This window comes from Geotrypetes seraphini, chromosome 10 (genome assembly GCF_902459505.1).
Source record: "Geotrypetes seraphini chromosome 10, aGeoSer1.1, whole genome shotgun sequence".
NCBI classification, from domain to species: domain Eukaryota; kingdom Metazoa; phylum Chordata; class Amphibia; order Gymnophiona; family Dermophiidae; genus Geotrypetes; species Geotrypetes seraphini.
The window spans coordinates 92,413,979-92,438,133 of record NC_047093.1 but is presented as its reverse complement, the minus strand read 5'-3'; the positions used below and the strand labels follow the sequence as shown (position 1 = coordinate 92,438,133).

At 44.7% G+C, this 24,155-nt stretch overlaps 1 protein-coding gene across 5 annotated transcripts in view; it reads left to right on the top strand.

Moving 5' to 3' along the window:
* CACNA1B (calcium voltage-gated channel subunit alpha1 B) overlaps positions 1 to 24,155 on the top strand; it is a 1,471,643-nt gene that overhangs the window by 1,029,696 nt on the left and 417,792 nt on the right. For all 5 annotated transcript variants that reach the window (XM_033960470.1, XM_033960471.1, XM_033960469.1 and 2 more), the window contains 2 exons: positions 3,281 to 3,340; positions 15,075 to 15,181. In XM_033960470.1, coding sequence (XP_033816361.1) covers positions 3,281 to 3,340; positions 15,075 to 15,181 — 167 coding nt within the window. The remainder of the gene's footprint in view (positions 1 to 3,280; positions 3,341 to 15,074; positions 15,182 to 24,155) is intronic.

Sequence of the window (24,155 nt, the reverse complement as noted above, 5' to 3'; positions counted from 1 at the left end):
TGATTCATTTCAGCTTCACCCCTTCTCCATTTTTCTATCTCCACCCCCTCCCCTATGCTTTGGCATCTCTCTCATCTTCTTTCCTTCCTTCCTTCCCACTAAACCCCATGGTCTGGCATCTTATTTCCTTCCCTTCCCTCCCCCATGCCCTGGCATCTCTCTCCTCTCCTCTTCTATCTCCCCCTCTCCCTCCCCCTCCATGCTCTGGCACCTCCTCTCCTTCCATTCCCTCTGGTCTGGCATTTTTCTCAGTTTCTCTTCCCTCCTCCCATGCCCTGGCATCTCTCTCCTCTCCTTCCATCTTCCCCCTCTATTATCTGGCATCTCTATTCCTTTCTTTCTCTCCTTCCCTCTGGTCTGGCATCTGTCTCCTTCCCTGCCCCCCTTGCCCATCCTTTCCCTCCCTCCCATGGGCTTGGCATCTCTCTTTCCACTCCTCTCCCTTCCCTGGTCTTCTCCCTCCTTCCCTCTTTCTCCCAAATTGGGTGCAGCAGCAGAATTTCTCTTCCCCTTACCTTGTCTCAGTCATCGGCAGCGCAGCATTCACAACTCGCTGCTCCTGCTTGCTTCGGGCCTTCTTCGCTGCCGGGTCCCACCTATCTGTTTCTGCGAAGGCAGGAACTGGCAGCGAGGAAGACTCAAAGCAAGCAGGAGCAGCGAGTTGTAAGCTTCCCTCGCTCCCTTCGATTCCCTTGCTGCCTACAAGCAACTTCACCCATGCTCCGACGCTCTAACGCTGTGCTTGCTGGCTTCCCTTCTTCTCCCTCTCCCCTCATGATGTAACTTCCGGTTTCGGATGAGAAGAGTTGGAAAGCCGGTAAGCACAGCGTTAGAGCGTCGAAGCATGGGTGAAGTTGCTTGCAGGCAGCGAGGGATTTGAAGGAAGCGAGGGAAGCTTACAGCTTGCTGCTCCTGCAGGCTACGGCGGGAGATAGTGTTTTAACGCCGACCCTGTAGCCACGGTCAATTTTTGGGGAGGCAATGGCCCCTGTGGACCCCCTGTTTCGACGCATATGTGATATACAAACAAAAATAAACTTCTTCATCTCCTAACCCAGTAGGTGCACATAGTTTTAAAACTGCAGTTTTTCAAGTAAAGTGGGAGATGTATGTATGGGAAGAGAAGTGGTTGACATCTCTAAGCAGAACACGAATCATTCTCAGAGAAGAGAGGTTATGCAATCAGCAAGCCTGCCTTCTTCCCTGACCCACATGGAGGACCCTTCAACGGTGTCTCTCCCTTAGTATTAGCTCCCAGTAAATCAAAGGAGAAGGAAGAAGAGAGATTTCTTGCCAGCTGGGGATTCTTTCCATACACCCAGAGAGTGTTGAGAGGATCATTCTGCATGGGAGGAAGATAAGAAGGAGGATCTTGAGAGAACAATGGGGTTATATAGAGAAAACTGGGCCATATAGAGTAGGAAAAAGAGAATAATTGGGTCACCCATAGCAGTAGGAACCTGAGGGAAAAAAATGGACGAGTAGAGGAAGGTGCCTTTAGATGAAAGGACTACTTGGAAACTGGGAAGAGGACCAGATGTCTGGCTGTAGAGAATAGTTAGACCTGGGATCTAGTAGGCCTCACCATTTGATCATGCTGAAAAACAAACAAATAGGAGATGCTGGGGGGTTCAATAAAGAGCAGAGAGCCAGCTTTAGACAAGAGAATTCACTAGGTCTTAGGAGTGCTCAAAAAGTAAAGTAGGGACAGCTGTTTCAGAACCCAGGATCAGAGAATACCTCTCTGGACCACAGAATTAGACAACAGAGAGTGGTGCTGAAATGCTCTGAAAAACCTTCACAACTTTTCACAGGTTTCAGGGATCAGGAATCAGCTTATCTGAGTATCTGGATGATTCTATATACACCTCCAAGATGTCTAAGATCCCTTCAAGATTTTTGATTAGTATTGCCTCACTTCAAAATGGCCCATTGGGCCATTATCCAAGAAAGAACATTTTTCTGGTTTGTTGTGACACTCTGGAATAATATCCAGAAAAAAATTAGGTCAGAAAAGAGCTATAAAAAAATTCAAAATGTTGTTGAAAACATATTATTTTAAGCAGGCCTTAGAAAATTGAATGATATTTTCAATAAATGAAGTTAAATAGATTTAGGTATACCAATTTTCTCCTAGGTTGAATATGTCTATGGATGTCTTTTTTTAATATATATAAGAATGTGTGGGTTAGGCTTTCCTGTCTAATTATTGTAGTTCTTTTCAACTAAATATAATATGATTTTGTTGTAAACCACCCTGATCCGATGAGGCTTTTGAAATAAACATATACATATGTCTAAGTAAATATAAACATGGTTAAAAACCTTTTTAATAGAAACTCATCAATTGTACTCAAAGTAGTTTGTACATTTCTAGTTATTTAACCCCTCAGACAATTTAAAATCCAGTGGAAATTTCAAATAGTCTTATCTTGTACCAGCAATATTTGTTATTACTGTTTTAAAAAGCAGGAAACTGGAACCCCGGTGCAGTGGCTGTTTACAAATTCATTCCATTATGTCAAAACAAGCTTGCAGGGAAGGAAGGAGTTGAGCTGTACTCTGGCTGATCGATAGCATGTGAGCTGTCACTTAGGGGAGTGTCCTGTCATAGAAGGGTGATACAGTGCAGACATACAGAGGAATAAGGTGCCCAATATTTGAAAAAGGGGTGAAGTGACTGGCATAAGAATAACCCAAAAACCTCAGACCTAGAAGAGACATCTGTTTCATGGCCAGTGAAGATATTAAATAAAAGCATCAAAAAACCATAGACTGAAGTAAAAAAAAACTGAAGAGAATTTTTAACTTTTTAACTTAATTGTTATTTAGGCAAACAGGAACAAGCCTCAGACCATGGAGTAAAATTTCCCATTCTGGGATTTCTTACAAGAGAAAAAAGACTTCTTTTCTCTTACTCCTAATCACATCATTGGCTTGAACCTCCCTCTCTACCAAGACTAGAAATAATTATTTATTAAATTGATATTTATTTCATAAGTTAATACCTAATCTTAATTAATTCATTTAGAAAAATCTAAAAATCCTCTTTAATTCATTACTCTTTCAGTGAAGATATTAGACATTCCAGATGAGCATCTGGGGAGGGTAAAAAGTTCCAGGAGAAATTAGATATTTATGTACAGAAGGGAGAGCTGGCTTATTCTCTACACTGCTTGGACCTGATCAAGGTTTTTTACAAAGTTGGATTATACCATGCATTAATGGGAAGAAATTCCTATCAATAAAATAAAATGTTAATCTTTTTTTTCTGCTTTAGGTTCTAAAATATATGGATTACATATTCACGGGCGTCTTTACCTTTGAGATGGTGATAAAGGTGAGCATCTAATGGCAGGAGTTTACACTGTACCTCAGAATAATTCTCTCCCTACCATCCTCTGTGGAGCAAAATTTACAGAGCCCCTTCAGAGGTTTCCAAGTTGCAAAATTTAGCAAGACTGTTTTCCTATTGTGTGTCAATGGGAAAAACATCTTAGTGAATCAGGCCTCTTGTGTAGAGAATGAGTTCCTGATTGTTCAGCCAGAGAGGCTTTTTTCTAATATCTTAGTTGTACTTTTAAAATGAAATAAAGTGAGAAAAGCATATTAAAAATGTCTGCCCAAGATATTTCTCATATACTCTCCTTCAACCAAAATCCTAAGCATAAATTTGAGCAGTGAATACAAAAATGTTTAAGTGTTGCCTTTATATATATATATATATATATATATATATAATCAGTGCAAATTCAGTACATCAACATAGGAAAAAGAGAGGATATTTTTTATGCAAAACAATCTAGACAAAAACGAATGGTAAGATTTTTTACATTGCTTTTCTGTTTCTAATTTTCTGTAACATAACACAAGAAATATCTTAACTGGCAGCAGATATATCAATAATAAAAACTAGGCAGAGCAACAAATTGTATGCAAGAAAACCAAAAGAATTCCATGCAAAACTAACAAAGCCGGCTTCCAGCAGGAGCATTATGTGCACAGGGAAAAAGTATGTTTGTTTTCCTGATTTTTAGATTTTCTGGTTCATTTTACACATTTGTGTTTCAAAATGTTAATGTGAGTTACATTTTACTATGTAGTAATCAACTTTATGTAAAGTAATTGGTACATATCTCTGCTTTCCAGCGTATGTATCTGTACATATGAAGAGAGAGAGAGAGAGAAAAAAATAAAATAGCCCAGTCAGGATCCCCCTGGACCCCTGACATGCCCTAAAAATTAGATGTGTATAGGATAAAACCCAAGAGTTTCAGCACTGGCATAAGCACTAGCATGTAATCTGTTATATTCAGTATATTTAGTAGTGTATAGGTATTCGCAGCTAGCTTTACCTTTGAGATGGTGACTATGCCAGTGCCATTTGGCCTTTATCTGCCATCATGTTTCTATGTTTCTACCCATTTAGTTTAGGCCTGCCATTGAGCAAACCTAAATTAACTAGATTACTTATTCAGATAGCAACTGAATATTGACACTCTCCAGAAAATGATTAGGGCTGCCTCCACCCATGCCCCTAACTTGGCTCACAATTATAGGGATAGTATTGGGTAATTTAGCAGTTTAAATGGCCTAAACCAGGGATCTCAAAGTCCCTCCTCGAGGGCCGCAATCCAGTCGGGTTTTCAGGATTTCCCCAATGAATATGCATTGAAAGCAGTGCATGCACACAGATCTCATGCATATTCATTGGGGAAATCCTGAAAACCCGACTGGATTGCGGCTCTCGAGGAGGGACTTTGAGACCCCTGGCCTAAACTATGGCTCTTCTTTCAGAAGGGGTTAAAAAATGAGGCTAGTATCCACCAAGGTGCAACATTCAGAGTTCCAAGGCACTCAAGACAAGAATGCCGTGTGATGAGAATGAACCACTTTATTATAGAATTTGAGGAACTACTAGCATATCCAGGGCCGGATTAAAACTATATTGGTCCCTAGGCAAATATATATTTGTGGGCCCCCCTACCAGGGACCCCATCCTCCACCATTGTTTTACCTCTCCAGAAGTAGCAGGGAAAAGTGCAGAGCCTGGCTGTGGGTATGATAGCAGTAATTGTTTGAGTATGGGGACTATGCAAGCACATGTTTTGAATGGAGAAGCTTAATAGGTAGAGCTGGAGAGCTGCCAAATTACCCAGTTCCAGGAGGGAAATTCTGAGCCATTCCTGGATTTCTGCAACTCTAACCTGGTACACTGTGGGACCCAAAGTGCTGATTTCAATTGGTGGTATCGGGGACTATAAACAGAACACTAGGGGGCAGAGTTTACAGACTTTTACATGTGGAAAAAAGGTTCGCAAATGGAAAAAGCAAAAAATAAAAAATATAGATATTTTTTAATGCTTCTGAAAGGATATAGGCAGAGTGAAGACAGTATTAGAACAGTGTTCAAGAAATTTTCCCAAGTAATTTAATAGTTAACAGGGTAAATTCTTTGTGCTTAAAACTTACCTCCACTTAGTATATACCCAGATACCAATGAACCTTTCCACTCCAGCCCATATTTTCAAAGGAAAGCTTTATTTATATGAGACTGTCCTCTCCAGAGACACAGAAACATAAACAAGTGCATGCACTCTCTGCCTTTCTTTCTAGTGCCGTCCACTTGCTAGGGTTACCATATTTATGGACACGTGACCCTGCCCACACTCTACCCATTTCCTTGGTCCCCCCTTCCCATCCTCTGTATCCTTTTAGTGCTTCTCTCTCTCCCTTCCTCTAACCCTTCTTCCCAACAAATGCTTCTCTCTCTATCTCTATCTCTCTATCTCTCTCTCTCTCAATCTCAATCTCTCTCTCTCTCTCTCTCCTCTTGTCCAGTACTACCCTACTCCATTCTCTTTTCTCTAGCACTTTCTCCTTTCCATAATGCTTATCTAGCCCTCCCTTCCGTCATGCTGTTTCACCAGCTCCCTTTCCTCTTAAACTTTTGGGCCCAAGGCAGGTGCCTACTTTGACTCTGCATTACACTAGCTGATGTTTCTTATTATAGATTTGCAGTCAAACCAAGAAACATCTACTAATGCAAATCCTTCCCCAATATGTTATAAAGATCTTTCAAAAATATTTCTCTAGTGGTGCATTATGAGCTATCAGAAGCGGCACCCCAAATACAAGTAAGCATTCAAGGGGCTAAAATGCCGCTAATGCTTCCTCATCAGCTCCTGTACCATGATGATAATTTATAGAATTTTTATAAGTTTGTAATTTTATACTTTTTATCCTGTTTAATAAATATATAATAAATATTTCAGCTTAGAATGAACTTATCTTTTTATGCAATCCTGGTTCTGAACAAGCTAACACCAGGCGAAGCAAACCATCAACACAACATATTGGGGAAGGATTTGCATTAGTAGATGATTCTTAATCTGACTCTGGACATAGCAATGCTTAAAGTGACATCTCCATCAGTTGTGAATATGCAGAGTGCCAGTAGTGTGGATCAGAAAACTACTGTCACGTTCAATGAAATATATCTGAGGCAATATCAAAGAATTTGTTCATACTCCTGGTGTAGATGGTTTGCTGAAACATAGCCACATCAGATTTCTTAATGATTTTCTTCAGTAAAGTGTTTTGTTGTCTCCATACTGCCTTCCTGTTTTTGTGTGCCTTGGCACTCCATTGTTGCATCCTCTTTTAGAAGCCCTTTCATAATTTACATGTATAAATACCAGCATTTACTGATTTTAAAAAGTTAGCATTTATGTATGTATATATGCACTACTTGTAGATTGCAAGGGGTGTGTTGCTCATAATATAGGTGGAACTAAACTCTAACATATAACTAAACATATATGTATTATTTCACAAAGGATACATATACATGTGGGAAAGTTTGTATATCAGGCTTCACACCTGCTCCTTTGCAGGTTGTTCAAAAATACATATTTAGGACAGTCATTTATAGAAGCGGTTCCCAACCTTTTTTTGCACCAGGGACCGGTTTCATGCAAGACAGGTGTGAGGATTTGCACCAGGGACCGGTTTCATGCAAGACAGGGGGGGGTGAGGGATTCAAGCGCATAATCAATAATGTGCATAATATATAATCTAATTATTGCATATATAATGTAAATTTAATTATTACATTTTATATTATGCACTTTATTTCTATTATTATTACCATGTGCAGCATCTTTCACCCCTGCCCACCAGCTCTATTCTCAACATATCCCTTTGTATCAACTCTCTCCAATACCATGCCACATCTCTCCCTCTATTGCCTCCACCACCATGCCCAACATTCCTCCCTCCCTCCCACCACGCAACCCACGGCTAAGCCAGAAGCCTTCCCTTTGAGCAACTTTTTTTTTTCCCTCCCAAAGTCTGATCCTAGTATTCTTCCCACCTTCTTCATCTCTTTGAGGCCCCTTTTGCATCCCTTTCCATCCATCCCACTGTTCCCTCTCCACCGCCATATCCAACAGTTCTCCCTCTCATCTCTCTCTTCCCCATGCACCTGTACCTCACTCCTCTCCCACCACCATGTCCAATAGTTGTTTCTCCCTCCCTATGCCCAACAATTGTCCTCTTTCTTTATTCCAACATGTGCATCATTTCTCTTTCCCTCTCACTTGGACACCCATGCCCAACAATTCTCCCTTTCTATTCCCTCCCCAACCTCAGCTTCTCTTTCCCTCACTCCCTGCATTCTTCCATCCTATGTCCCGTTCATGTTACCCTCCCTCCTTCCTTCCTTCTTTCCATCCATTGTCTGAAGTTTGTGCTCCCTCCCTTCCTTCTGTGTTCCAACGCACCTCCTCTCTCTCATGTCCCAGTGCATCCTTCTTCATCCTTCCCTCCCTCTTTTCTGTGTCCCAAGTTCATGTCTCCCTCCTGCAGGTGTTTTACCTGTTCTGACCGACTCCCTTTTCCAAGTCGTACTTCTCTTCACAATGCCACTGCCGTGGTCCATACATGCAGCCTATGGCTGACCTTGAAGCCTAGATGGAAGGCTTCTGTGTCAGCTGTGAGCAGCGTGTAGGAGCCACTGCTCATGGCTGTGTGAAGAGAAGTGCACCTGGGAGAAGGGAGCCGGCCAGAACCCGGGGACTGCCTATAATGTAAATTCTGTTACGTCCCTTCCGGATTCCATATGCTAGGTGTTCAATCCCAACCTGCAATCCAGGAGTTGCAGAAATCCAACACTTTTCTGAGCACATGCTCCTCCCCTTTAGACTGAGAGCTAGAGCCATATCCAGTTTCAATTTCTGAAAGCAATCCATGCAGAAGTCTTTTGAATTGCTCTGCTTTCTTTTTTTGTTTATTTTGTTTTTTTCGGAGGCTTCAGTGCCTTGAGACCCCTTTCCAGTGGTCCCCTGTTGGAGGAAAGAATGCAGTTCTGCAGAGTGGTCTGTGGAGCCAGCCTACCTTGAGCCACCCTTCTTAGACTTGGGGCCTATTCCCCTGGGAGTTCACTTGACTGCTGCCATTTGTCACAGGTTTTAAAGCACAGGCTATGTGTCTGAAGTGAAACCCTCCCCCCCCCTCCCTAGGTTTCAGGGCGCAGGCTGCATTTCCTGCCTGCGATCGCGTGGTAAGGATCCGTAGGTGCAGAGTCACAGTCTGTCCATCTGACTGGCAGTCCAAAGATCTTCAAGTCTGGTCCATTTGGAGATATTCTGAGGCAGAAAATTATTTTCTCCATTCAGCTGCTGTATGAAAATGCAAGGCATCTTCCATTATTTCTTATGGGAACTTCGGGGGTGGATTTTTGAACAGTTTTAAAATCGTTTTTCACAGTTTCTGAGAGTAGGGTTCAGGTCCCCCACTTCCACAGACCGCAAATTGCAATTTTTTATTTTCATATTTTGTTTATTTTTGCCATTTTTGGTGCAAATTTGCTGCCAGTGGTCATCTTGGATTTTAAAACAATCTTTTTTTCTAACTTTTATTGCAGCCCCTAATCTGTTGAATGTGTGCATTGATTGCGCTAGATTGGCGCTGGATCAGCAACCGTGTACCGCTTGCTGTAGTGCGCTGGGGAAGGGGCAGGAGCTTCATACTTCTCCTCCTCTGGGTACTGTAGGGTAGGGAGCTGGCCTGGGTCTGTGACTTCAGGAAAAAATCTCACCCAGAGGCCATTCTGGAGTCTGGCATAAAAAGCCTGCATTCTGAGTCTGGGGACTCTTTTGGAGAGGTGCATTTGCCTCACTAGAGCTCTGCTTCAGTGGTGCCAGAGGGAATTTCTAGCCTTGCTGGATTTGACAGAGGCTTACTTGCATATTCCCATATTTCCGGTTCACAGGAAGTTCTTGAGATTCCATATGTTGAAGAAACATTTCCAATTCTTGTGCTCCCATTCAGTCAGGCAATGGCGCTTCATACCTTTTCCAAGGTGATGGTCATTGTAGCAGCACACTTATGCAAGGCAGGGATCCAAGTGCATTCATACTTGAATGATTGGTTGATTTGAGCTATTTCATAGTAACATAGTAAATGACGGCAAATATAGACCTAAGTGGTCTATCCAGTCTGCTCAACCATGTATGTTCCATAAATTAATTTAGTTTAAATGGTCCTTTTCTTAGATATGTCTGGGCCAGAAACCCAGAGCCCTGCCTAGTAGTGTGCTTAAGCTCCATCTATTGGAGTCTCCATCAAAGCTCACTCCAGCCCATCTTAACCATCCCAGCCATCGAAACCCTCCCCTGCTCGTCCTCAACTGAATGTCCATATATGGGGACACAGGCTGTGCAAGCCTGCCCAGTACTGGCCTTAGTTCCTTCAATGTACACCCATTATTTTCTAATTAGAGATCCTCTGTGTTCATCCCATGCTTGTCTTCTTCTCCACCACCTCCCTCGGGAGCGCATTCCACGCATCAACCACCCTCTCCGTAAAGAAGAATTTCCTAACATTACTCTTGAATCTACCACCCCTCAACCTCAAATTATGCTCTCTGGTTTTACCATTTTCCTTTCTCTGAAGTAGATTTTGTTCTACGTTAATACCTTTTAAAGTATTTGAACGTCTGAATCATAACTCCCCTGTCCCTTCTTTCCTCAAGGGTATACATATTCAGGGCTTCCAGTCTCTCCTCATACGTCTTCCTACCATTTTCGTCACCTTCCTCTGGACCGCGTCAAGTCTTTATATGTCCTTCGTCAGATACAGTCTCCAAAATTAAACACAATACTCAAAGTGGGGCATCAACACCTTCTTTCTTCTGCTGGTCACACCTCTCTCTGTACAGCCTAGCATCCTTCTGGCAATAGCCACCACCTTGTCACATTGTTTCTTCACCTTTAGATCTTCAGATACTATCACCCCAAGGTCCCTCTCCCCATCCATGCATATCAGCCTCTCACTTCCCAGCACATACGGCTCCTTCCGATTTCCAATCCCCAAATGTATTACTCTGCACTTCTTTGCATTGAATTTTAGTTGCCAGATATTATACCATTCTTCTAACTTTTGCAGATCCTTTTTAATGTTTTCAAAGGCCAACTGCGACAAAGCAATGGTGCAAGTTGTCCAATTGCTGCAGATACTGGGTTGGAGCATCAATTTTCAGAAAAGCCATGTGGAGCCAACACAGTTCCTAGAGTATTTGGGGATACACTTCAGCACGGTGGAAGGCTGTCTTTCTTCCAGAATCATGCAAACTGAAGCTTCGATGCCAGATTTTGGAAATCCTAGAGATGCTAGCTTAGTTCACAAGAGCTACTTGGAGGTGGTCAAGGGCTACTCTCCTAAGATATAAAGAAACCGGCAACTGTTGCAGCATATGCAAAGGCTTGGAAGAGTTATCAGTGCTGGTATGCTAAGTAGAATGGGGGTCCTTTTCAGCCTCTGCTGTCAATGGTCCTAACATTTCTTCAGGATGGTCTAGAAAAGTTCCTGGCAGTTGGTTCCCTCTAAGTACAGGTGGAAGACCTCTCTTGCTTTAGAGCTTGAGTGGAAAAAGTTTATTTGGCTTTGCATCCTGATGTAGCACAGTTTTTGAAGGGAGTGATGCCGCTGCATCCTCCTGTATGATGGCTGTTCCCAACTTGGAACCTCAATATGGTTTTGAATTCTCTCAGAAAAGTCATGTATGAAACCTTGAAAGAAAGAGGCATCACTGATGGATTTTACCATTAAGACAGTTTTTCTGGTAGCTATCATCTCAGCGAGAAGAATCTTGAAGCTGCAGGCTCTATTGTGTAGTGAACTTTTCCTCAGGTTTATGGAGGAAGGAGTCTTGTTACACATGGTTCCTTCCTGTCTGCCAAAAGTGGTCTTGACCTTCCACATAAATCAGGAAGTCCAGCTACCTGCATTCCATGTCAGGTTCAAAGAAAAAGGACAAGGTCTTGGCTTTGCTGGATGTTAGGAGCTTTCTTCTTCATTACCTCAAAGTAATGAATGATTTTTGTCTCTCAGATCATATTTTTTTTACTACTAAGTACTAGCCACCTGGGGAAGTTGGCTTCTAAGGCTTCTATTTCAAGATGGATTTGTATGCCTGTTTTTTCAGCATATATTGGGTATAGCTTCTTCATGGGCAGAGTCCCGGGCATTTCTGCCCATGGAGATTTGTAGGGTGGCTACGTGGTCTACCCTCCATATTTTCATGAAATTTTACAGGGTAGATGTGGCAGCACGACTTGGTATGCCTTTGGCCCTTGGTGCTATCAGCAGGCTCAACTGCCCCGCCCTAGACTCTGAGGACTGCTTTGATACATCCCACTGGTTTAAGACTCATATACCTTTTGCACTAGAAGGGAAGATTAGGTTCTTACCTTGAAAATCTTCTTTCTAGTAGAAAGGCATATGAATCTTGAAGGCCCACCCTATCAGATTTCAAATTAGCCTGCTTACTTTCTCAGACATGTATGTATTTTCTAGATGCTTGACCTTCTTCTATCAAGTTAGAAGAGTGATGAATACCTGGAAGATCTCCACAGTGTCCAGAGATATTGTCCTTGAGAGGGGAGGTTTGTTGATAGCTTTCTATTGTGCAAAAAATGTTTTTGACAAATGGGAGACTGTGAGAACTGCATAAGTGTTAGTGCCAGTTGCACTTAGGTAAATGGCTGTTGGGTTCCACCCTGTTTTTATGTTCCTGTTGGCTTTGGTTTTCTTTAATGATAGTTGATTAAGAGCAGAACAGACTTAGCTTCATTGGGGACTTACCCATGCCCTTTCTCCTTTCTTTTTCCTGTTATAGTGGCTGTCAACTGCTTTGGTATGAACTGAGGAGCAGAGCACAATGCAGAGATAGAGGAGGTGGAGTCGAAAAATGTAAATGATGCTTTCTACATAAACCCGCGAGTAGAGGTGAATAACTCACTGATTCAAGACTCTTATGCCTTTCTACTAGAAAGAAGATTATTGAAGTAAGAACCTAATCTTCCCTTGGTGCCAAGATGCCATTATGGAATACCAGCATAAATTGCCATTAGCACACCTACAAGTAGGCACCAACAGTTTTGCCAAGTCAGTGCCACTTATAACTGTGCATAAGTGTGCTCTGAAGTGCACATAGTATTTTATAATGCCTCAGAAGCACACCTACAAAGCCATCGCCCATGTTGGCACGTATTTTATAGAGTACATCTTAGCACATACACACACAAATGATAATTAGTAATATAATTTACACATTTAGGAACACCTGTTCTGTAAATTAGTGTATGTAAATAGTGCCTAAATTTAGGCACACCATATAAGCTCATCCAGACCTGTCACTTGCAGATCTTCAAATAAGATATATTTCTATGCTCCCTCTGATTAGGAGTGGGCTTTTCTGCTGTCATACAGCTGCAATAGTGGAATTTGCTACATTTTCCATTTCCCAGACAGTCCTCTCTCATAGCTTGCCACATCCAACTTGGGTCCTAAAGAAAGGTTTGCCACTAGAACCAAATCCAGAGGAGGACTCAATGGATTCTGATCAAACACAAGCCACCACTAGAGAATACTTGTCAGGCTGGGAAGAAACCTCTTCCATCTATTTAATTATCCATGTCTAGTGCAGCCAGCTATGTCATATCTAGGCTAAAAATCATATTGGAACCAGATGACAAGAAAATACTATTTAGAGAGGGAATAACAAGAAAATATTTCTTTCTTTTACTGTGCTACTATTAATAATGCTCCGTGGCTCATAGGGACACAAGTGTCTGCAGATGGGTAAGGGCAAGCACACTTGCACTTCTCCATTGAAAAGAAAGAAATTGCACACCAAAACATTAGGAAGATAAGAACACAGCAGCAATTTTAGAATATCATGCTGGCCCAGCTGTGTTGGAACCTGCCCAAAAACACATCAGTTTTGTTATTTTAAATGCAACAATCAGCAGTTAGGATGCCAGGCTTACAGAGCAGTTGATAATTTATTTATGGCATTTACAGGCATCTATAAAAATTCCTATCAGCATGTGCATGTACTGCAAGACATTTGTGGAAGAGATTGAGATTTTCCTCATAGATGCATATATACAGCGGCAACCTGGGTTAATTGACAATTTAAGGTGTTCTGGGCAGTGTGCTGAAACATATCACATCAAGTGAGTCATTTTCATAAAAATTGTGCACATCTAGTGGTTATAAAGTTGCATTATACAATAGCAGCCCTATCACTGAAATCTCAAGGCAAGTCTGTAAACACTTGCCAGTAGACTATATCAGCAACACAGGCCATTTCCCTCAGCCATTTCAAACTAAGTACCTTCTCCTACTATTATGAGTTGCTGGGTTGTTTGCAGAATCATTGAAAATTACATGAATACTGAGTCATAATATTAATGCTTTACAAGGTGTCAGAAAGACACATGAGTCTATTGGTCACAACTTTATTCCCATTATTAGCCTAAGGGAAAGAAGATGCCCATCTGTAAATCAGGTCCTTTGGAGATAGAGGAAACATCCAAAATATAGTTGTTGGACTGGCCCCATAGCTCAGTCTCCTTTGCTCTGGCTGAGATAGAGAGCTCAATCCCAGGGAGAATGAGAGGATAGCTGCCATCACTCAATGATTGCCCCCTACTAGCTGAAGGAGCAGTGCTGGGTAAAAAGTCTTGGAGATTTTTCATCTGGTGGGTAAAGGTACTTGGTTACCTTAGGTATGCTGTCTGGGGTGACTGCTGATAGAAAAGAAAAATATAGTTTAGTTGCCAACTTTTATCCATGTTTCATCTATTCAGAACTATGACAAATTCATATTTTTAATGACCACCTTGTTCCCCATTCCTCTCCTGATGATGTAGCTAGCTATTGCACACTCATGCTGACAGAGATCCCATCTGCCCTCCCTCTGATATACACTTGAATAATCATATCTGTAGTGAAATTGTGAACCTATGATTTTATTAATTTGCCTCAAAATCTATGGAGTTGTATGTGCGAGCAGGCTATTCAAGTATGTTTAATTGATCCCAGGGCCATTTGACTGTATTGAATGAGCAAGTCTGGTGTGAGATAGATTGAAAGAGTATCTTGAATCTATTGTCAACATGTGATATGCAGATAGAGACACACAGAAAATTTTGCCACACCACTTTCAGTTGAAAAATCAGATAGTTCAGTCTCCATGTTGCTTTTCCACGTTTTAGGACCTAACATTTGTTTATATGTTTTTTCATTTCATTTTCCTTTGTTAATAACTGCTCAAATATGCTGTACTGCAACAGTGATTTAAAGTGAATTATCTGTACATCCAGGAGTATCTCCTTGTTTAGTCTCATTAGATATCTCTTTTTATGCAGATCAGCTTTTTAATACTGTTAGTTAAGGCTTTTTTTTAAGCACATGCATAAATGATTCAACCAACTAAGTGCAAAGACCACAACCATTTCGGCTTTTCAACCTTATCCAAAACACCATTTATTACAGAGATTTGCAATTTTCATTCAAGTCCATTGTTCTAGAAATCCCTTTGTACAGTAAGCCTACTGGAACATGCTTAGGCGATTCAAATCCTGGGGCAAATGGAGAGTTTTGGTGACTTGAGAATGGAGTAGATTTAATTTGGTCGAAGTTCATTGTCATACTCCTCTTGTCTCAAATATGGAATATGCAGTAATATTCTATAGTGTGCCTTTGAATTTTCTACCCCACAGATGATTGATCTGGGACTCTTGCTTCATCCTGGTGCCTACTTCCGAGACCTGTGGAATATCTTGGATTTCATTGTGGTTAGCGGTGCGCTGGTTGCTTTTGCATTTTCGTAAGTCATCCCTCTTCAGAACTTTGTCTATCATTTGAAATCATCACTGATGTAGACTGAATTTATTTTTGGCTTTTTTCCTAAGGGATAGAAGGTATATTATTCTGTATATGCTGTTGCCATGTTCTACATGGTCCATATTAAGACTTATTGTTGAACATATGATAAACTGTGCCTCTTGAGTACCTAACTTAATTTTATGTTTTGACTGAATAGTACAGTCCCTTTGTATAGCACAGGTAGACTTGTATTTTCTCCTTTCTACAACTCCTCTTTGGATTATAGATTTATCATCGCCATTTCTAAATCACTTTGACACTGGGATCAACATTCTAAGCATCTGTCTTGTTAACCTTGAAAGTTAAGTGGCAAAACCTGATGTTTGAAATTTTTCTCCTGCTGACCTGCTAGATTTTGTCCAGTTAAATTATATCCCACACATAATTTAGGGGGTTAGAAAAAGAGGAGCACTGAGAACATTGCAGAACTGTAGTTAACTGTAGTTAACTATACTAGTCAGCACTGGAAAGAGATATATCCACCTCTTCTCTTACTTCCTTACTCTACCCCTCCCATCTTACTCCTTTATATATTCACTGTGGATGTCCTGAAAGGCCAACAGCTTACAGTGTTCAAAGACAGGACATGCATACTCTCTACTATTTTTGAAATGATTGGCAGTAATTTGATTGTGCAATTGACCAGAAACTGTTTCAGATTAATATTCAGCTACGGTAGTCATCACACTTTTTAAAAATGGTGGCTCCAGTGTTTACAAAAGGTATATATAGTGTCTCTACATGGATATGTAACCCTTTGCATTACCACCCACATTCCATCTTATCTCTGCACAGGCATTATGGGGCAATTTTATAAGTGAGTGTCTCCTTTTAGGTGCTCTGATGCCATACAGTGAGAACCTATTCTATAATGGCATCTGGGCACCTAAATCTCATTATATAATACTGTTATAATATAACATCAAAGCAACTTACATTTATATGCCTGCAGTTATATCAGCCATAGATCTGTCAAAATTACAGTCACATAAATGTGGGAGGAAACTCATAACAAACCACATTCTCTAAGTTGCACCCATAAGTGACAGCCCTACCTATATCCATCCCATGGTCCACCCATGATAATTCTTTTCTTGCCTTTACCCACTATACTACTTAGACATGCACCATTACAGAATAGCACTTCTATTGCACCGGGCATACAAGTTCTGATGAGTGGGTTAACTTCCCCTAACCACAAGCTGTGCAGAAGAAATCATATACTTTTTCTTCAGTTTTGCCTCCTTCCTCGGTGGGCTGTACTTCTCTTCAGTTTTTCTTTCTGCACACGAGCTGGAAGGTCTCTTTCCGATCTGCTCTTCTGGTAAAGACAACCTTTTCCTTTAACATTTTTTGCAGGATCTCAGTAAGGCTCCATGTGAGCCTTTGCAAGAGGCTTCTCTGCTGGATCTTACAATTAAGACAGTCTTTCTAGTGGCTTTCATCTTGGCAAATGAGTCTCAGAGTTGCAGGCACTTTCATGCAGAGCTATTCCTCAAGGTTATAGAACCTGGGGTATCTCTGAGCATGGTTCCTTCCATTTTGCCGAAGACAGTTTCAGCTGGCCTTTTACATCAATCAAGACGTCAGACTGCCTACATTCTGGTCCACAGGTTTGAAGTAACAGGATAGAATATTGAAGCTACTGGATATGCGGAGAGTTCTCTGTTATCTCGAAGTGAGTAATCAGTTCTCCGATTATCTTTTTTGTCCTAATTAGTATGGCCAGGCTAGGCAAGCCCACATCTAAGGCATTTATTTCATGGATTTGCATGACAATTGTGTCAGCATACATTGGCTGTGGTAAACAGCTTCCAAAATCTTTGAGAACACATTCCACGAGAAGTATAGCTTTTTCATGGGTGGAAGCCCAGACGATCCTACTCGAGGAGACTTGTAGATCAGCTACGTGGTCCACACTTAATACTTTAACAAAGTTTTATAGAGTGGCAGCTGCTTTTGGGTCCTCAGTGGTAAGGGTAGGCTCATCTGTCATGCCCTAGATTCAAGGGACTGCTATGATATGTCACACTCATCAGGACTCGTATGCCCTGTGCAACAGAAGGGAAGATTAGGTTCTTACCTCAATAATCTTCTTTCTGTTAACAGGGTAATATGAGTCCTGACACCCTGCCCTGTCAGTTGACTATTCACCTACTCACTGTCTCTGACAAATATGGCTGTCCAGAACTTGAGATTGTCTCATGCCAGTCAGTTATTATGGGTACAATGCCATATTATCATTACAAATGCAATTCTGAGTATACAAACTCCTTAATTGTTAGTGCTGGTTGTACTCAGATAGGAGGCTTAGTTGTTCCACTTTGTTTTATTTGCTATGTTTTAATTAACATTGTTCATTATACTTGTTACAGAGAAGAACAGAAGTGTCTTGTTGGGGAAGTTCCCTGTACCCCTATTTCTTAAGTTTCATAGTGTAGTGGTTATCGACTGCTTTGGTACAAACTGAAGAGAGACAGTACAGCCTATTGAGGAAGGAGGCAGAGCTGAAGAAAATATATTTGATTCCTTCTTCATAGCTCACAGTTAGTGGAAGTTAACCCATTCATCAATATTTGTCTGCCCTTTTAAGAGAAAGAAGATTATCCCAGGACAAGCAGGCATGATATTCTCACATGTGGGTGACGTCATCTACGGAGCCCCGATGCGGACAGCATTTCAAGCAAACTTGATTAAAGATTCAAGCTTGCTGTGCTGCACCACGCATGTGTGCCTCCTGCTCCACTAGAGGGCGCATCCCTTCCTCGTGGTCTCCAGTTCGATTTTTTCCGCTGTGCTAAGAAGACACGTTTTTTCTTAGCTCTGCCCCAGTGCCTTCTTTGCACTGCGATTTGTTGTTTTTACCTCGTTAAAAGTCGCTATGCGTATAAAAAAAATTTTCTTCTTCCTGCTCTTCGCGCTTTTTTCTCGCGATCTGGGGGCTCCCGGGTCGTCGCGGCCGTGGTTGCCTGGACTTCCTATGTCCCGGCCCGTTTCGGGCTTTAAAAAGTGCACCGGGTGCGAGCGTCTTCTATCACTCACAGACCCGCATCGTTGGTGCATCCTCTGCCTGGGGGCCGATCATCCAACAGAAACTTGCCCCCGATGCGCAACCTTCCAACACCGGGCGCTCCGCCGCCGACGGGCCCGCATGGCGGACCTATTTGCTGTCGATCAACCCTCGACCTCGGCCTCAAGATTGGCCCCGGCTTCGGCCCCGGCCTCGATATCGGCCTCGGGTACCTCGGCCCCGCCTTGGGACTCGACCTCGAAGACCCCGAGCTCTCAGAAGTCTTCGGCTCCGGGTAAGTCCCCTCTTCCTTCCTCAGGTTCCATACCTCCAAAGAAGCCAACCTCGGGGACAATGGCCGGACAAGGGGGGAGTTCCTTGCCCACGGCCCTGGCGAAACCCCCGAAGACCTCGGAACGTGCCTCCACCACTCGGGAATGCTCTGAATCGAGATCGCCCCCGGTGGAGTGCACCGCAGCCTCGGACATGCCGTCGATGCTGTCCGTGCCGGTATTCCAGGAGCTGCTCCGAGCAATGATCACAACGGAGCTCTCCGCTGCCATGGCTCACCTTCAACCGGCCTCGACCTCGACCTCGCATGCGCCGGACCAGCCTGAGCAACGCGTCGAGACCCCTCGAGGCAAAGCACGCCGTTTTTGCCGCCTCTCTTCTTCCTCGGATTCCTCTCCGAGGCACTCGAGCCGCGCGTCCCCGGCGGAGCACCGCGGGGCGTAACGAAAATCGAAGCCCCTCTCTAAAAAGGCCCGGAGTTCGCCTCCAGTTCGAGGCCGCTCCCCCTCGACCCGATCGGGGGGACCGCTACAGGTTACCGAGCTGTCTCTCACTAACCCACAGCTCCTACTGACTTCCCCTCGGACCGTGGCTCCGGTCCGAGGCTCCAGACTTTCGCCGAGGGAGTCCGGGGAGGGGTCCCCAACCCGACATCGGTCGGTACCCCGTACCCCGGCGGCGTCCCCGAGGGGCTCCTCGAGGCGACACAGGTCCTCGACCCGGGAGCGTTTCCATAGCGCGTCCCCGGTGTCGGATCGAGGGTCCGAGCGAGAACCTCGCTATTCGAGGGAGGCTTCTCCTTCCTTCTCGGCAAAAAGGAGGTCTCGGTCACCGTCCCCACAAGGGGCCACGGGATCCCACCGACCTTCCTTCACGAGGTTCGTCCAGGACATGGACTGACAATCCGGAAACTATGTGGTCAAATCTAAAATCCATCCTGAACGAAGCATCTAGCCGCTACATAAATAAGGTAAGCAAACGCCAGAGAAACAAAAAACCACAATGGTTCAACAAGGAAATTTCGGACCTCATTAAAAAGAAAAAAGAAGCATTTATCACCTACAAACATCTTGGGGAAAAGGAGGCAAAAGAAGACTATCTGGCCAGATCTAAGGCTGTCAAACAGGCAGTCAGGGAAGCCAAACTTCGAACAGAGGAAGATCTAGCACGAACATTAAAAAAGGGGACAAATCCTTTTTCAGGTACATTAGCGACAGGAAGAGAAACAAAAATGGGATAGAACGCCTTAGGCAATCAGATGGAAACTACGCAGAATCTGATAATACCAAGGCAGAACTGCTAAACGAATACTTCTGCTCAGTATTCACCTGTGAAGCACCGGGAGCTGGTCCACAACTACAGATAAGAGACAGCCAAAATGACCTGTTTCATGATTACGAGTTTACACCCAGTAGCGTCTACCACGAACTTTCAAGACTCAAAGTAGACAAAGCCATGGGACCTGACAATCTACACCCCAGGGTACTCAGAGAGCTGAGTGAAGTTCTGGCTGAACCACTATCCGTGCTCTTCAATCTTTCCATGCGCACGGAAAAGTACCACTAGACTGGAAAACAGCTAACGTAATTCCACTCCACAAAAAGGGCTGCAGAACAGAGACAGAAAATTACAGACCGGTGAGTCTTACATCCATAGTGTGCAAACTCATGGAAACACTGATCAAACAGAATCTTGACAAAATTCTAGACGAAGAAAATTTACGTGATCCACACCAACACGGATTTACCAGGGGAAGGTCCTGCCAAACTAATCTGATTGACTTCTTTGACTGGGTGACCAGTCATCTGGATGCCGGGGAGTCCCTGGACGTGATATATTTGGACTTCAGCAAAGCTTTTGATAGCGTCCCACACCGTAGGCTGTTGAATAAACTGAAATCAATGGGATTAGGGGATACTTTCACTAAATGGGTAAGGGATTGGCTAGATGGTAGACTTCAGAGGGTGATGGTGAATGGTATCCCCTCCAAAACATCAGCAGTGACGAGTGGAGTACCTCAGGGCTCCGTCTTAGGGCCGATTCTATTCAATTTATTCATAGGAGATTTGACCCAAGGGCTTAGAGGAAAGGTATCACTGTTTGCCGACGACGCCAAACTATGCAACATAGTAGACAAAAGCAGTGTGCCTGACTTTATGACGCAGGACCTACGGCAGCTAGAACAGTGGTCATCAACTTGGCAGTTAGGCTTCAATGCTAAAAAATGTAAAGTAATGCACCTAGGCAAAAATAATCCACACAGAACATACACACTAAATGGTGAAACCTTGTCCAGGACCACGGTGGAACGAGATTTAGGAGTGATCATTAGCAATGATATGAAGGCTGCCAATCAGGTGGATATGGCTTCGTCCAAGGCAAGACAAATGATGGGCTGCATCCGTAGGGGTTTTGTCAGCAGAAAACCTGAAGTTATAATGCCACTGTACAGATCCATGGTGAGACCTCATCTCGAGTATTGTGTTCAATTCTGGAGACCACACTACCGGAAAGATGTGTTGAGAGTTGAGTCGGTTCAACGAATGGCTACCAGGATGGTCTTGGGGCTCAGGGATCTCACGTATGAAGAAAGGTTAAAAAAACTGCGGATGTACTCACTGGAGGAGCGAAAAGAGAGGGGGGATATGATTGAGACCTTTAAATATATCACGGGGCGTATAGAGGTGAAAGATGATATCTTCAGTCTTACAGGGCCCACGGTAACCAGAGGACACTTGCTGAAAATCAGGGGAGGGAAATTTCAAGGTGATGCTAGGAAGTACTTCTTCACCGAAAGGGTGGTTGATCATTGGAACGAGCTGCCTCAGCAGGTGATTGAGGCCAACAGCGTGTCAGATTTTAAGAGAAAATGGGATATTCATGTGGGATCTATAGGAGAGTAAGAATCAGGGAGTGGGTCATTGGTATGGGCAGACTCGATGGGCTATGGCCCTTTTCTGCCGTCAATTTCTATGTTTCTATGTGCCCTTGACTTGGACTTACAATCCAACTCGAGGTACTCCAAGGAGTACCTGGCAGAGCTGGATATGCCTTCCCCGCCCCGAGAGTCCCTCTGGCTACCGCTGAACCCGGTACTCCGGCAGACCCTCATAAGGAACCTCGAGACTCCCTACATGGTGACGGCGGTCCCATCTAAAATGGAGTCTAAGTACCGAACGGTGCCTTGCCCGGGGTTTGAGCAACCACAGTTGTCCCACCAATCCTTACTGGTGGAGTCTTCTCTGAAGAAAGCTCACCCCTCTAGAGTGTCCGCGGCGGTTCCTCCTGGACGCGAAGGCCGGACACTAGACAAATTCGGACGCCGTTTGTATCAGAACTCTATGATGGCCTCTAGGGTCCTGAACTACACTTTCACCTTTTCCTCCTACCTGAAACACCTCATTGGGTTGCTGGCTTCCTTCTCGGGGGACCTACCTGCCCCTCGTCAGGCAGCGTTTGGCCTCCTCCTCGAGGATTTTTCCAACCTCCGACTGCACTTGTTCCATGCCGCTTACGATGGCTTTGAACTGTCTTCCAGGGTCGCAGCCTTCGCGGTGGTCATGCGCCGACTGGCGTGGCTAGGGCTTGTCGATATGGACTCTAACCTGCAAGATCGGTTAGCTAACCTCCCTTGCGTCGGGAAAGAACTGTTTGACGACACCATCGAGGCAGCTACGAAACGGTTGTCGGAACACGAACGTTCCTTCGCATCCCTTGTCCGGCAAAAACCTAAACCGCAAGCCTCTCGCCCCTTCCAGGGATTGCCTCGCCGCTACCCCCAGAAGTCTACTCCGGCCTTTTCCAGACCGCCGCCGCGACGCCCCCAGGCTCACTCTAGGGCTCCACCAAAATCACAGCCCACTGTGCCTGCGAAGCCATCTCCGCCCTTTTGACGGGACGAGCGGACAGGGGCGGGCCCCCTCCGCACCTCCACCTGGTCTCCTTCCCATCGGGGGCCGCCTACAAGCCTACTACCCTCGCTGGGAAGCCATAATGTCGGACTCATGGGTCCTTGGCGTGATCTCATCAGGGTACTCGCTCAACTTTCGGGAGGTTCCTCCCGACAGCCCACCGAGTGCATGTCCTCCCAATCGAGCGCAGCTGTCCCTCCTCCTCTCCGAGGCACAGGACCTCCTTCGCCCGCAGGCGGTGGAACCGATTCCCCAAAATCAAAGGGGCCAAGGGTTTTACTCCCGATACTTCCTGGTACCGAAGAAGACGGGAGACCTGCGTCCGATCCTGGACTTGAGGCGCCTGAACAAATTTCTGACGAGGGAAAAGTTTCGGATGCTTTCCCTTCCGATTCTTTACCCCCTGATCGACGAGGGCGATTGGCTCTGCTCCCTCAATCTGAAGGAGGCCTACACCCATGTTCCGGTGCACCCTGCTTGTCGCAGATTCCTCCGCTTTCAGGTGGGGGACCTCCACCTACAATACCGGGTCCTCCCCTTTGGCCTGTCCTCGTCCCCCCGAGTCTTCACGAAGTGCCTCGTAGTGGTCGCGGCTGCCTTGCGCTCCCAGGATCTGCAAGTATTCCCATACCTGGATGATTGGCTGATCAAAGCCCCGACCAGGGAGGGAGTTATCTCAGCGACCCGACAGACTATTACTTCGCTTCAGTGTCTGGGGTTCGAGATAAACTTTCCAAAATCCCAGCTGTGCCCCTCTCAGTCCTTACAATTCATCGGGGCCGTGCTGGACACGGTCCGTCTTCATTCCTTCCTCCCCCCTCAGCGGCGGGAGGCGTTGGTAAATCTGAGCCGACAAGTATCGAGATCGACCTCTGTCTCGGCACGACAGATGATGACGCTCCTCGGCCATATGGCCTCCACAGTCCACGTTACCCCGCTTGCTCGCCTTCACCTGCGGTTACCACAGTGGACTTTGGCATCACAATGGCGTCAGGATCCGGGACCCGATCAACCGCCATGTGACAGTGACTCCTTCCTTACAAAGATCGCTCCATTGGTGGACCGACTCTTCGAATCTTTCCAAGGGTTTGCTCTTTCTCGCCCCTCCACACCACAAGGTCCTAACCACGGACTCGTCGGAGTACACTTGGGGGGCTCATGTAGACGGTCTACACACTCAAGGTCTGTGGACCACAGAGGACTGTCGCTGCCACATCAACGTGCTGGAGCTTCGGGCCGTTTACCTCGCCGTGGTGGCCTTTCAGCATCTGCTTCACGACCGGGTGGTTCTCGTCTGCACAGACAACCAGGTGGCGATGTACTACGTAAACAAGCAAGGAGGGACGGGGTCTTGGCCCCTCTGCCAGGAGGCCTTACGGCTCTGGGAGTGGGCGGTCTCCCAAAACATCTCCTTTTGAGCGGTTTACATCCAAGGGGAACAAAACTGCTTGGCGGACAGGCTCAGCCGCCTCCTCCAGCCACACGAGTGGTCCCTGCATTCTCAGGTGCTGCGACAGGTGTTCGACACGTGGGGGACTCCCCAGATAGATCTGTTTGCTCCCCCGACAATCAAAAACTACCTCTCTTCTGTTCAAGTATATACTCCCCGGACCGTCTCGAGGCCGATGCCTTCCTCCTAGATTGGGAGGGAAAGTTCCTCTATGCGTTCCCACCATTTCCTCTGATTCTGAGGACGCTGGTCC